At 36.4% G+C, this 13035-nt stretch overlaps 3 protein-coding genes across 9 annotated transcripts in view; 1 reads left to right on the forward strand and 2 right to left on the reverse strand.

Moving 5' to 3' along the window:
• The window catches only part of LOC128023088 (NACHT, LRR and PYD domains-containing protein 12), a 68165-nt gene that overhangs the window by 12827 nt on the left and 42303 nt on the right, over nt 1-13035 (forward strand). Inside the window, exons 9-10 of one of the 3 annotated variants that reach the window (XM_052610653.1) lie at nt 921-967; nt 1057-2341. The exons of the other annotated variants lie outside the window; for them this stretch is intronic. Of the exons in view, the coding sequence (XP_052466613.1) occupies nt 921-967; nt 1057-1598 (589 nt within the window). The 3' untranslated portion in view covers nt 1599-2341. Of the gene's footprint in view, nt 1-920; nt 968-1056; nt 2342-13035 lie in introns of those variants that run through there. 3 annotated transcript variants of the gene reach the window in all.
• Nucleotides 3984-6938, reverse strand: LOC127935548 (caspase b). Its single transcript, XM_052533560.1, has 3 exons — nt 6779-6938; nt 4239-4515; nt 3984-4154 (listed from the first exon to the last, which is right to left on the reverse strand). The coding sequence occupies exons 2-3, from the start codon at nt 4504-4506 to the stop codon at nt 3991-3993; spliced, it is 432 nt and encodes a 143-aa protein (XP_052389520.1). The 5' UTR covers nt 4507-4515; nt 6779-6938; the 3' UTR covers nt 3984-3990.
• nxnl1 (nucleoredoxin like 1) lies at nt 7163-13009 on the reverse strand. 5 transcript variants are annotated; one of them, XM_052531535.1, is made up of 3 exons: nt 12534-13009; nt 11549-11879; nt 7163-8338 (listed from the first exon to the last, which is right to left on the reverse strand). In XM_052531535.1, exons 2-3 carry the CDS (start codon nt 11872-11874, stop codon nt 7978-7980), a joined length of 687 nt encoding a protein of 228 aa, XP_052387495.1. In that variant the 5' UTR covers nt 11875-11879; nt 12534-13009; the 3' UTR covers nt 7163-7977. The 5 variants fall into 5 exon arrangements, with proteins under 5 accessions (XP_052387495.1, XP_052387338.1, XP_052387418.1 ...); XM_052531378.1 differs by having other exon boundaries at nt 11549-11910; XM_052531458.1 differs by having other exon boundaries at nt 12522-13009.

The following is a 13035-nucleotide window of genomic DNA, read 5'->3' on the forward strand; positions in this document are numbered from 1 at the left end:
AATACCAGATCAATTTAGAATAGGATGTGCTAAATATTCTTCAGTTTTATGAAAAACAGAAATACAACAAATAGAATGTCAGATCTCTGTCAAATTGCCAAATATAAATGCAAATGAATTATCATAAATACAGTCGGTTATATCTTAAGTGAACGTATACGGTGTAGAAAGAAATCTGTTCATTATTTTATTGGATCTGTCTTTAATGGGCAACAGCCTTTAAATACCTGGTGTTCCAATAGTGGCACCTGCTATCAGAGAGTGATGTTTGCATCTCATTCACAAACCTAAAATCAGACCATTCTGTTTTTGATTAAAACAATTTAATTATACAACCCAAATAACATGTATTTAGCTGCACTCAAATGAAGGTGTAGAATCATCTGAAGGATGATCAGAAGAAATGGACAGCACCTGAGTTAAATATATGAGTGTCACAGCAAAGGGTTTGAATACTTAAGACCATGTGATATTTCAGTTTTTCTTCTTTAATAAATCTGCAAAAATGTCAACATTTCTGTGTTCTTCTGTCAATATGGGGTGCTGTGTGTACATTAATGAGGAAAAAAATTACTTAAATAATTTTAGCAAATGGCTGCCATATAACAGAGTGAAAAATGTAATGGGGTCTGAATACTTTACATACCCAATGTGTATATATATACTGATTGAGCCCAAACTTTTGAACGGAATTATGTATAGAAACAATGACTTAAAGAATCAGTTCATTTGATTCAATATCTAAATGTTAAATTTGTCAGTATTTTTGTGTTCTTAAGTTAAAGAGGGATGCTCAATAAAAAGGTTTTTTTTAAATACGTCCATTCATTCAGTTCATTAATTTCTTGTAAATCAAACCAATGGCTTTTTGTTATTATGTTCTTTCATTCTCTTATCCTCTTCTTCATTGATTTCTACAGAACTGACCCTATGGGTGAAAGCTTCATCAAATCAGGGATAAGGAAGTGTAAGTTTCTCCTTCCCTTTCTCTCTGTCTCTCTCTCTCTCTCTCTCTCTCTCGCTGAGGCACTAACCAATGTGTTTTCTGCCTTGCAGATGCTTGCAATCCCACACTGGATCCGAACACAGCTCATGTTCTGCTGTGTCTCTCCAACGGAGACAGAACAGCGACATGTGTAATGCAGAAGCAGCCATATCCAGATCATCCAGATAGATTTGAATCAGTCCAACAAGTGCTGTCTAGAGAGATCCTGTCCGGCCGCTGTTACTGGGAGGCCGAATGGACGGGTCCGGATGGGACAGTCGTGGTGACATACGAAACCATCAAGAGGAAAAGTGATGATCTTTGTGTAGCAGAGGCCACCGCTCAGCTTGGATGTAATAGTGTGTCATGGAAAATTACCTGTGCATCTTTCCCATATGTTTCTCATGCTGAAGAAGACATTTATATAAAGGCTTCATCCTCTTGTTCATCTAAAAGAGTAGGTGTGTATGTGGACACGACAGCTGGCGTTTTGTCCTTCTACAGTGTCTCTGACACACTCACACACTTGTACACCTTCCTCGCGGCTTTTGAAGATCCTCTCTATGCGGCCTTCAGAGTGGACAGCAACTCAGTGTCCTTCTGTCAGATTTAACCTGAAAGCCTCTTTGTCTTACCATTTATTTACACATGTATTCAATAAATCAAATTTGATTTTATGCAGGTAAATTCAAAGGTTTCACATGTTTAACTGTAAATAGCAGTCGAGCCACATGTTCAGAAATGATTTCCATGCTCTCTTCCTCCCTCATTACCCACAGCTGAAGTGCCCTTGTGCAAGGCACTGAACCCCCAACTGCTCCACGGGCACCGTTTACATTACACGTTTTGTGCATCAAGATAATATTCACAAAAATATATAAGTTTGATGAATTTTGAAGCCTAAATAAAAGCGCCAGGGTTGCTTGCCTTCACTGTCTCAAACATCACGCTCCCAACTTCAGCCTGGATAATTCTTCCATCTAAATTTACCTTGAATGCAGGAGAAATATGATATATTTGTTATGAGATATATTTATCTGTGATTTAGTTGTAATGAGTTTTATTTGTCGGATCAAGGCTGAACCCATATTCTGTGTCCTGATGGAAATTAGATTGGAACGTGTGATATCTTGCTTAATTTTGAGTAATTGCTGTTCTTTTGACTCTTAAATTACAGGACACATGACTTATAATTTACATCCTTACAATTCCCTATTGCCTATTCTGACAAATCAATTATTTTAATCAGCTTTTTTTTCAGTTCATATAAATGAATGAAGTGTAGGGTCATTATAAAAATTTTGCAGCAACCTGATCCTTGACTCTCCAGGCAATAAAATGATTTCAAACAGAAAAGACTCCACATGCTTGTGATTATATTTTGGGGAAAAGGACTCTTGTCGGTGTTCTATTGCTTAACTAGCTATCATCATGGCCATTGCCACACTGGCTCATTAAATCACCATCAAGTAGCACTTTTAACCTCAAATACTCTGTAGTTATCTGATCTTGTCAGTGTTTCCACACAAAGATTGTTAACTCATTCTCAGCTGGATCATGTGCCTGTTTGTTGACCTCCTCGTGTTTCTCCTTCGTTGTCTGCTGATCAGCCATTGTTATGTTTTTATTTTATCTCATTCATCAGTGTTTGCCATCTGCAATACAATCTCAAGTTAAGTTACTTGGTTTCATTAATCAGTTTGCATCTGATACTCACCTGTTGTTTGTTTTCCTGTCATCAGTAAATCCTGAGATTTAATTCATTTTACACACTTGCTTGTGTTGTTACATCATATGGTATAAATATGAAAACAAGAACTCTACAATGGCATTTTTGACCTCAGAATTAGAACACAAATTCACATTCATTATGTACATTTGCACTAAAATGCAGAGGAGGAGCCTGACAATCGGATGTATATATATGAAGGTGTTTTTCAGATTTTCATCTGCAAACACTCAAGGCACAACACAAACGGTGAGTTACTGCTTTGTTCTTCATTCACTTCATAAAACATTGAGTCATCTATACAGTTTGAAAAACAGACCTATCTTATCTCTGTGTGTGGAAGCGTGTGTAATTTAGAGGCTGTTTTCCATAAAATAAATAAAATGGCTTGCATGTAAATGGATATACAGTATAGTATTTATTTAAACGCGAAATGCATTTGCTTGCCTTGAGTTGATAAATTAATGAACACTGCAAAACAAAAATACTTATTTTGCTAAAATATTAGTGCACCAAAAACAGTTATATCACAACAGATCACGCAACTGTGATTCTGTACTTAGAACATTTTTTATTGAATAAATGACACAAACATTAGCTCTAATTTTTATCCCCTTCACAAACACACATCTATCTGGCCTAAAACCATCAGTTTTGTACAAACCATGTCTCATCTCTGCATGTGGAGTCATGCCAAGCTCACAAACCACTGAGCGAAGGCACGTGTAAATGTATTTTAATGTAATTTACTGCTTAATATGTATGGGGTGTTTTTTGACCTTGGATCCTTGTAACCTATTGCAGTGGACCTCCAAAATCAAATCAGTATCCTTTCAAATAATTGAATGGGGGCATTTTAAATCCTTGTCTGCATGTGCATACTAATAAGGTGCTTCTTTTCTGTAGACTTTGAACTCAACAAGGTGCAAATTGCAGGCATTACTGTGCTTACAGCTCTTTTTAATGAACATGTGATACAAACATTGGCATCTCAGGTGCTGCCCAATTTGGCAGGGAAGTAGATAAATGATGTTCCCGAAATAAACATGTTGCCGGTCATAGTCATTCACATTCCAGTATCATTAGAGAGCTGCCAATTTATAATTTACTGTTTAGAATTAATCGGACTGTTAGTAAAACATGTACTGTTTTAAGTTCAAATACACTTTAAACACAATTTCTATTTTGTTTCATGTATAAATATGTATGAGCCTAAAAGCACAACGAATCAGAATCCACAATCAGCTAAGACTAAGATAAGACAGGCGCTTGAGCATTAGCTGAAGTTTATTGGGCCGTTAAACACACCACCGTGAATAACAGGGGCCTTTACACTTCCTCCATTGGAGGAGGTTATGGTAACGTTAACTCCTGCAGTGGAAACTTTTGCAGCCGCTGCACTGGATGATGCTCCACCTTCAGCAGAAACATCCTCTAAAACTGATGGAGACATACAGATAAACTCAAAATCAGTTTAGATCAAATATTCATAGCTAAACTTTTTTTAAAAGTTTAAAAAAGTACCTTCCGGAAGTTTTTTCTTTAGTTCTTCAGCAAGCTCATTTTGATTAATTTTCTTTAGCACTCTGACTGCGATCTTCCCGGCGTCTGAACTTCTGTACTGCTGCACCATGAGAGTCACAACATCATGGCGACTGATGTTCTCCAGTTTCCCACGAGGAATAGAGTCTTCTTTTGTCCCACTATTGGAGAGATGCCATTTGAATTCTTTGAACTCGGCTTCCAGTAGCTCCTTAAGTGCATCAAGAATCGCTATTTCGGTTGTAGCCATTTTGTTTCACTATAGTGGAAGAATATAACAAAACAGCTCGATCAGTCTCAGTGTAGACTCGACTGGGGGAGCAAATATAACCAGCACAGATTAAACTGTTTGTGTGGTCCTAGCAAGGGAATCAGGAAACTGCCATTTCACTGATAAACCTCATTTGCAATTGGGGATAGGGTTGCCATCTTTAATGTGGAGAGTTAAAGGACATGCATTCACATTGACTATTTTTACACCTGGAAACTCAACAATAAAACAGAACAGGTAGCTACAGTATTTGAACATTCAAAAGAACACATTTGATTATTTTGTTTATTCCCAAAGAACTCCTCCAGGATATATCTGTGTGCTTTAAGCAGTCAGGATCCATTTATCACCTTTTAGAGAATTCTGCACAATGTGTAGCTTTTACCTGGAAGGGATTCATTTTTAATCAGGACTACGTTTTAAATATTTGTTCCATTTTTAACTAAATTAATAAACTTAACAAACTGTATATAACAGGATTATTCATTGCTATGCCTATCAACAATATATATATATATATATATATATATATATATATATATATATATATATATATATATATATATATATATATAATTCAATTGTACCCTGTATAATTTAGTAAATTTATTATAAATAATAATATTTAAAAAGTTTGTTAAAGAAACAAACTAATCAGAATTTAGTTAATAGTGTGAGGAAAATTCTACAATCCAATTTAAATGCAGTAAGCAGACTGACATGGCAGTGATCATCCAATCACGTTTAGTCTAAGCAGAAATCCCGCCGTTTTTGCATGTTCTTCTCTGAGATTCACGAAATGAGCATAGCATAACTTTGAGCAAGAGTTAAAAGAAAATAAAAAAAGTAGTCAAAGAGGATGAAAAAATCTACATCTATGTGTTTATTTCTCTGGATTTTGGTGAGCACACATTTTGTTATAAGTATAAATATTTGTATATTAATTAGATGTGATATTCCAGTGTGAGAAAACGCAAGCTCAGTGCTTTAGCAATCACATACTGATACAATAACATGTATGAGTCCCATATGTTCATATTTTGTGAGGGTGATAATGAGATAAAAAATATTTGGACTTTATATTTAAAAATTACCTCAAGTTAGCATCAGGTAGCTAGTTAGCTTGCCAGTTATCATCAGCTAACAATATTTTTCAAATAGGCTATAATTTTGTAAATCATAATTATTGATTATATGGTTTTTATTTTTTAGCTAGAGTATAACTGGATGTACTCTGACTTTGCTGTAAATGTATAAATCAAAGTGCTTTGTCAGACTGGGGGCATTTTATCCCACCTGTATAATATTCTAACTGGTATTGTGAATACGTTTAAAATATATATATATTTTTTATTATTTTTTATAAAATAATAATCAGCTTATATTCACCACAAGACTGAAGCTGTTTAATTTATGCCTCCTGACTCAAACCATACTGGCCTACAGATGTATTGATATATTGTGCGCGCTTGGCTTATCACATGTTACACATGTGCAGATGATCTTCTCTGCTACTAATTGTAAAATTATTATTTTTTTCATTTTCTATTAGTATTCTCCACACTGTGAAATCCTCATGTGTTTATTCTGCTTTGTGTAGGCCTAGCTAAAACCTTTAAATACGGCTGCAACCTTAGCTGTGCATGACAGATCAAAACTGTAATACTAAAGTCGACCACTAGAGGTTAAGATTATTAAGGTTAAGATCAGGTTAAGATATTCAATATTTTAGTATATTTCATGTTGCATCAAGGTAAATTAATACTTATTTACTAATTTCCCTTTGAAATGGCATGTATTTTGCATAATACAAATCAGAAGAGATTTAAGATTCATAATATATGTTGAGAAATATATATTGCAAAACCGTAGGAGCTATTGGTGCTTAGACACAGTTGATATGACTCCCTTTGAGTTTATTACTTAGTCGTAAAAACGAGCACTAAAGGGCGAGGTGAAACCCTTTGTACATATTTGAACGACTAACGTCTCAATTACAGATCAAATATTTGTATGAATAGAGAATTTGGTTTGTATTGTACTTCCAAACTTGTATTGTTAAAGATGAGAGACACATCAGCTACCTTTCGTTTGAAACAAACACCACTGTGAACACACACACAGACACAAACACACACACACACACACACACACACACTTTGAGTAATTAGACTCAAAGAAGTAATCGAGACCTTGAAAAAACGTAACGTATTTCCAAGGACTTGTTAAATGAAGTTAATGTTGTACTTACAGAGTTGTTCGTAAACTCGCAGTCTTCACTTCCTGTTTGCTCGCCACGCCGCTCAGTTTCTCTTTCAACCTTAGACTTCCTGTACGTAGATAAAAAAAAGCCTTCTGCTCAGTCTGCGCTCTGTTGTTTCCACATTTGGAAGATTTGTATTATGAAATTGAGCTGTTTTTAACCAACCTTTTGTATGCATTAAAAAGAAACACTTTTTTAAAAAGAGAATTATTGTTACACAGATGTTTATTTTTTCTTTAAAGTTCTGATAGTGGTTATCTGGTAATTTGTGGAAATGGGAGGCTAAAAATAGTTGGAGGATGTCTAAAACTACTTCTACTGTGTGTGTGTGTGTGTGTGTGTGTGTGTGTGTGTTAACATGCTCAAGACCAATTTTTTTTGTAATTTCATAGTTTATTAGTAATCCAAATGTTGATAAAAAGCATGCATTTAAAAAAAAAGAGCATTTATGTATACATTTATGTAACAGCAGTCATCTGATGATCCTTATAGTGATACTGTATACTCATAGATGTACACCTATGACATGGAAATGTAGAGATGTATTTGAAAAGAAGTAACTGATCCTTGAATTGAGAAACTGACCTCATTTATCAGTCACTGAGCAGTCGATGTAGTCCACTTGTTCTCAACCTGGGGTCTTCAGTACACTTTAAAAGGGGCCTCGAGGACTTAATGTTATTTAAAAAGATAAAAATCAAGATACTTTTTATTTTAGTTCACCCCTTTAAAAACAGTTAAAACATTTACTATGAATTTCCAGGTTAATGGATTGACATGATTTGGCAGAAAATAACCTGTGGCATGCACAGTAAATGTCTTTTATAAAATAATGTTCTTTAATCCTGTAAATTCTTTCATTTGTGAAGTCAAATATTAAGGATAAAAAATTGGCTTATCAATATCTTATGCCTAAGACAAATCCAGTGAATTATGAACAACTGGAAATTGATAGTTTCTAACACAGTTTCTGTCAAATAAAAGCCTTTGTCTTTCCAGAGGAAACATGTTAGTTTTCAAATGTAGTTGTGGACATTGATGGGGCTTGGATGAAGGGTTGAGAACTGCTGCAGAACATCCATCTTTCTTCTCTCAGTGCTGCTATTTGATCTGATCAGCGATGTGTAATCAACTCTTACTCGTGGCTTCTTTCACTAATAGTTATCAGAGCATCAGATGTCCTAACCTCAGCCCCAACCTCCTCCTCCATCATTTCCATCTTCATCTCCATCCTCGTCCTCATCCTCCTCTTCCACACTCACCCCATCCTTCTTCTTTCTCTTCTTTTTCTTCTTCTTCTTCTTGTCCTCCACCTTGTATTTGACTCGTCGGATGGGGTCGGTCATGCTGCGCATTTTGCCCTCGTCGAACTCCTCGTTCATCATGAAGTTCCTGTCGATAAGTTCCGCCCCTTCCTGCCAGTTGCGGTAACAGTCCGGCCCCAGTTTACAGATTTCCTCCACGGCATCAGGTGTGAGAACAGAGCAGTCCGGACGCAAAACCACCAACCTGGGCAGATCCTGCACCTCGAACATCTCGCTCAGCTCCCTGTGAACCACACACACACACACACACACACACACACACACACACACACACACACACACGTAACTGATTACAGAGCTCCTGATGGTCACACACTCCAGTTCTCAATCTTTTCCACCCTAACTCAGCTGACAGGGAATCTTCTCAGGACTTTCTCCCAAAGATATGAACAAACTCTTCCAGTAATGTTAAAAGAACACTGGTTCCAAGTTTTCTGGCCCGGGTTTCCCGATAACATTTGATCTTAGCGCTTAAGAGCGTTTTCTACGAGTAATTTTACGATCATTTGATATTGTTTCATGTGCGTTTCTCAACATTTGACGTAAAGCAATCGCACGTACCTGTTCTTTAAGTGCTACTATAGTATATTATAGTGTACAATATTATACATAATAATATATAATATACTTTAAATACGTATATATTATATTAGGTAAATAAATGTTAGCCTGAATGCAATGTACAGTATTGTTCAAAATAATAGCAGTACAATGTGACTAACCAGAATAATCAAGGTTTTTAGTATATTTTTTATTGCTACGTGGCAAACAAGTTACCAGTAGGTTCAGTAGATTGTCAGAAAACAAACAAGACCCAGCATTCATGATATGCACGCTCTTAAGGCTGTGCAATTGGGCAATTAGTTGAAAGGGGTGTGTTCAAAAAAATAGCAGTGTCTACCTTTGACTGTACAAACTCAAAACTATTTTGTACAAACATTTTTTTTTTCTGGGATTTAGCAATCCTGTGAATCACTAAACTAATATTTAGTTGTATGACCACAGTTTTTTAAAACTGCTTGACATCTGTGTGGCATGGAGTCAACCAACTTGTGGCACCTCTCAGCTGTTATTCCACTCCATGATTCTTTAACAACATTCCACAATTCATTCACATTTCTTGGTTTTGCTTCAGAAACAGCATTTTTGATATCACCCCACAAGTTCTCAATTGGATTAAGGTCTGGAGATTGGGCTGGCCACTCCATAACATTAATTTTGTTGGTTTGGAACCAAGACTTTGCCCGTTTACTAGTGTGTTTTGGGTCATTGTCTTGTTGAAACAACCATTTCAAGGGCATGTCCTCTTCAGCATAGGGCAACATGACCTCTTCAAGTATTTTAACATATGCAAACTGATCCATGATCCCTGGTATGCGATAAATAGGCCCAACACCATAGTAGGAGAAACATGCCCATATCATGATGCTTGCACCTCCATGCTTCACTGTCTTCACTGTGTACTGTGGCTTGAATTCAGAGTTTGGGGGTCGTCTCACAAACTGCCTGTGGCCCTTGGACCCAAAAAGAACAATTTTACTCTCATCAGTCCACAAAATGTTCCTCCATTTCTCTTTAGGCCAGTTGATGTGTTCTTTGGCAAATTGTAACCTCTTCTGCACATGCCTTTTTTTAACAGAGGGACTTTGCGGGGGATTCTTGAAAATAGATTAGCTTCACACAGACGTCTTCTAACTGTCACAGTACTTACAGGTAACTCCAGACTGTCTTTGATCATCCTGGAGGTGATCATTGGCTGAGCCTTTGCCATTCTGGTTATTCTTCTATCCATTTTGATGGTTGTCTTCCGTTTTCTTCCACGTCTCTCTGGTTTTGCTCTCCATTTTAAGGCATTGGAGATCATTTTAGCTGAACAGCCTATCATTTTTTGCACCTCTTTATAGGTTTTTCCCTCTCTAATCAACTTTTTAATCAAAATACGCTGTTCTTCTGAACAATGTCTTGAACGACCCATTTTCCTCAGCTTTCAAATGCATGTTCAACAAGTGTTGGCTTCATCCTTAAATAGGGGCCACCTGATTCACACCTGTTTCTTCACAAAATTGATGACCTCAGTGATTGAATGCCACACTGCTATTTTTTTGAACACACCCCTTTCAACTAATTCAACTAATTGCCCAATTGCACAGCCTTAAGAGCGTGCATATCATGAATGCTGGGTCTCATTTGTTTTCTGAAAATCTACTGAACCTACTGGTAACTTGTTTGCCACGTAGCAATAAAAAAATATACGAAAAACCTTGATTATTCTGGTTAGTCACATTGTACTGCTATTATTTTGAACAAAACTGTAGGTCGCTTTGGATAAAAGCGTCTGCTAAATGCAAAATTTTATTTATTTATTTATATAAAGTATAGAGAGACAGAGAGAGAGATACGTTATTTCTGGGTCCAATAGTTAGTGTTCATGCACTTCAACAAGTCATTGACATATCCCCAAAGTCTTTGAAGCATTTTTTTTTTTTTGTCCTGCCGTTTTTAATTAATTAATTTATATGTCCTGCAGGTGACCACATACATCTGTCTTCTTACGATGCACTTAAGGCTCAACGATTACTCCAGAGCACCCATAGATCTACAATGATTTTCAGGTGTTACTTAAGTTACGATGCTTTTGTGAAACATACCATAATATTAAGATCAGTCGTACGATAGTTTTTATAAACTTCTTAGGCTTACGAAACTTTTGGGAAACTCAGGCCAGGTCTCTAGACATTAGAATTAGTATAATGTTCACAGAATGTTTTCTTCCTGAAACAATGTTGGATGTTCATAATAACTGTGACTGTTTTTACTTGTTACAGAACATTAAAAAGTAACATCATTTGTTTTGCACAATGATTAAATGAAATGTTCCCTAAAAGTTTGCATAACTAAGAAAAACAAAAACTTGTTAAACTAAAAAAAAATAGCATTACCTATTAAAACATATGTGGAATGTTAATAATTGAATTAAGCTGAAATAAAATCTAAAATAAGATTGAAAAACAATATATATTTTTTGCACTAAAATTACTGGAAGTAAAAATATTAATTGAAACAAAATGAAAAAAGCAAAGCTAAATAGAAATATTATACAAGAAAAATGAAGAAAAAATTAACAAAAAAGATGTAATTACTAGATTTAATAAAAAAACTGAAAGTATAAAAATAAAAGCTATATTAAGAAAATCTGTAATAGTAATTCAGAAATATCACCGGGTCATGGTAATGAACCAGTTATTTGAATTAATATAATAAATACAGTACATAATATTTACATGCTGAACAGGACTGTAAAATAAAAGCTCTTGAGGGTTTAATGTTATTTTAAGGCATCTTTTCTGATTGCAGACCAGTCAAAGTGTGCTCAAGCACTGTACTAGAAACTGTCATACTAAAATTTTTTGCACCAAACAGAAATGGTTCGTACTGTCTGTAGGGGTCCTCGTAGGCCAGGAACAGGCAGCGTTTGGGCAGCTCCTTCAGGAACTTCTCCTGCTGCTCCTCGGACGAGTCCAGAGAGATGTACAGCAGGACCAGCTGAGCCGATCGCTCCACGTAGAACTCGTCCGTGAGCTTCTTGTAGAAATCTTTGAGTGTCGGTGCAAACTCCTGGCACTTCTCACACTCACCGGAGCCGAAGAACAGCATGAGGATGCGGTTCTGGAGCCGCAGGACGATCTCACGCTCCGTGTCCAGCTCGTCTCGGTCTTTATTGTTCTTTACCAGAACCTTCCCCAGGAACAGGTCCACCATGACAGCTTCTGGAGAGAGAACGTGCCCTGATCACTGCTGGAGTATATGCATGGAGTTTAAGGGAATAGCAAAACTTGTAATAAAATGGCAAACAATCTAGTGTAATGAATACACTACAACACAATCAAATACACATTTTCCAGTGTGAACAGTATCCCTAGGCTATTAGTTTCTACACAAGCTGGAAAAAAAGATTATCTTGAGGTCAGTCAGTGAAATTGTAGATGGTGGTCAAAGTCCTGCCCTGTATAAACACTCACAGATTGTGAGTTTGAGTTTTACAAGAAGGATTGAACCAAACCTCAACGAAAACCAACAGAGAATGTTCTCAAAACATCCCTAAGCCACTAGAAGTTATGAAGAAACGTTCTCCCAGTAACATTAAAAGAACAGTTGTCAAAAGTTACGTATTGTTTCTGAAAATGTTTAAGTTGGACAATTGTCTAATATATTTTAAATGTTGCTACTTGTTTCAGAACGTTCAGAGAACATTTTAAAGTAACATTCAAATGATGTTTGCAAAACTATAAAGTTGAATATTTCAAGTTGCACTTTACTGTACAGTGTATTTATCTAAGAAAGTTCTGGTAATACAAGGTAACTAGATGGGCTTGGGTTAGGTTTAGGGGTAGGATGAAGGTTACTACCTATTCTCAGACCTTCAGTGACGGCGTCTCGCTGGCCTCAGAACCGAACCGATCATGAGTTCACGTCCTGCAGCTTCACCGTGCTGTTATCTGTCTCCACGCGCCCCGTTCACAGTGATTACAGGGTTAAAGTGACACCAGACTGTCTCTGACATCGCTCTGTCAGTGTTTGTCTACTCTCTAATCAGAGAGATTTAAAGGCCACAGTGAACAGACCACCTAATCTACATGAACCCACCGTCATAATCCTATTGAGAGAGAGACAGAGTCCATCAGTTAAATCTGACAGATGCCAATATTACTGAAGTTTGTTATCATAAGCAAATCATGCAAATGCATGGCTAAGATTCAAGAACTGAGTTTTGTTTCTCTGTTATCATGAAAATTAATCGTTTTGTTCTCTGGGAGGATTATGACCATGTTCATCAGAGATCCCATAAGCCTTCTTGGCTGAAAATACACCCAAGGCCTTAATCCGAGAGAGAGAGAGAGAGAGAGTATGACTGTCTCATTT

The sequence above is a fragment of the Carassius gibelio genome, chromosome A1 (genome assembly GCF_023724105.1).
Source record: "Carassius gibelio isolate Cgi1373 ecotype wild population from Czech Republic chromosome A1, carGib1.2-hapl.c, whole genome shotgun sequence".
Classification (NCBI taxonomy): domain Eukaryota; kingdom Metazoa; phylum Chordata; class Actinopteri; order Cypriniformes; family Cyprinidae; genus Carassius; species Carassius gibelio.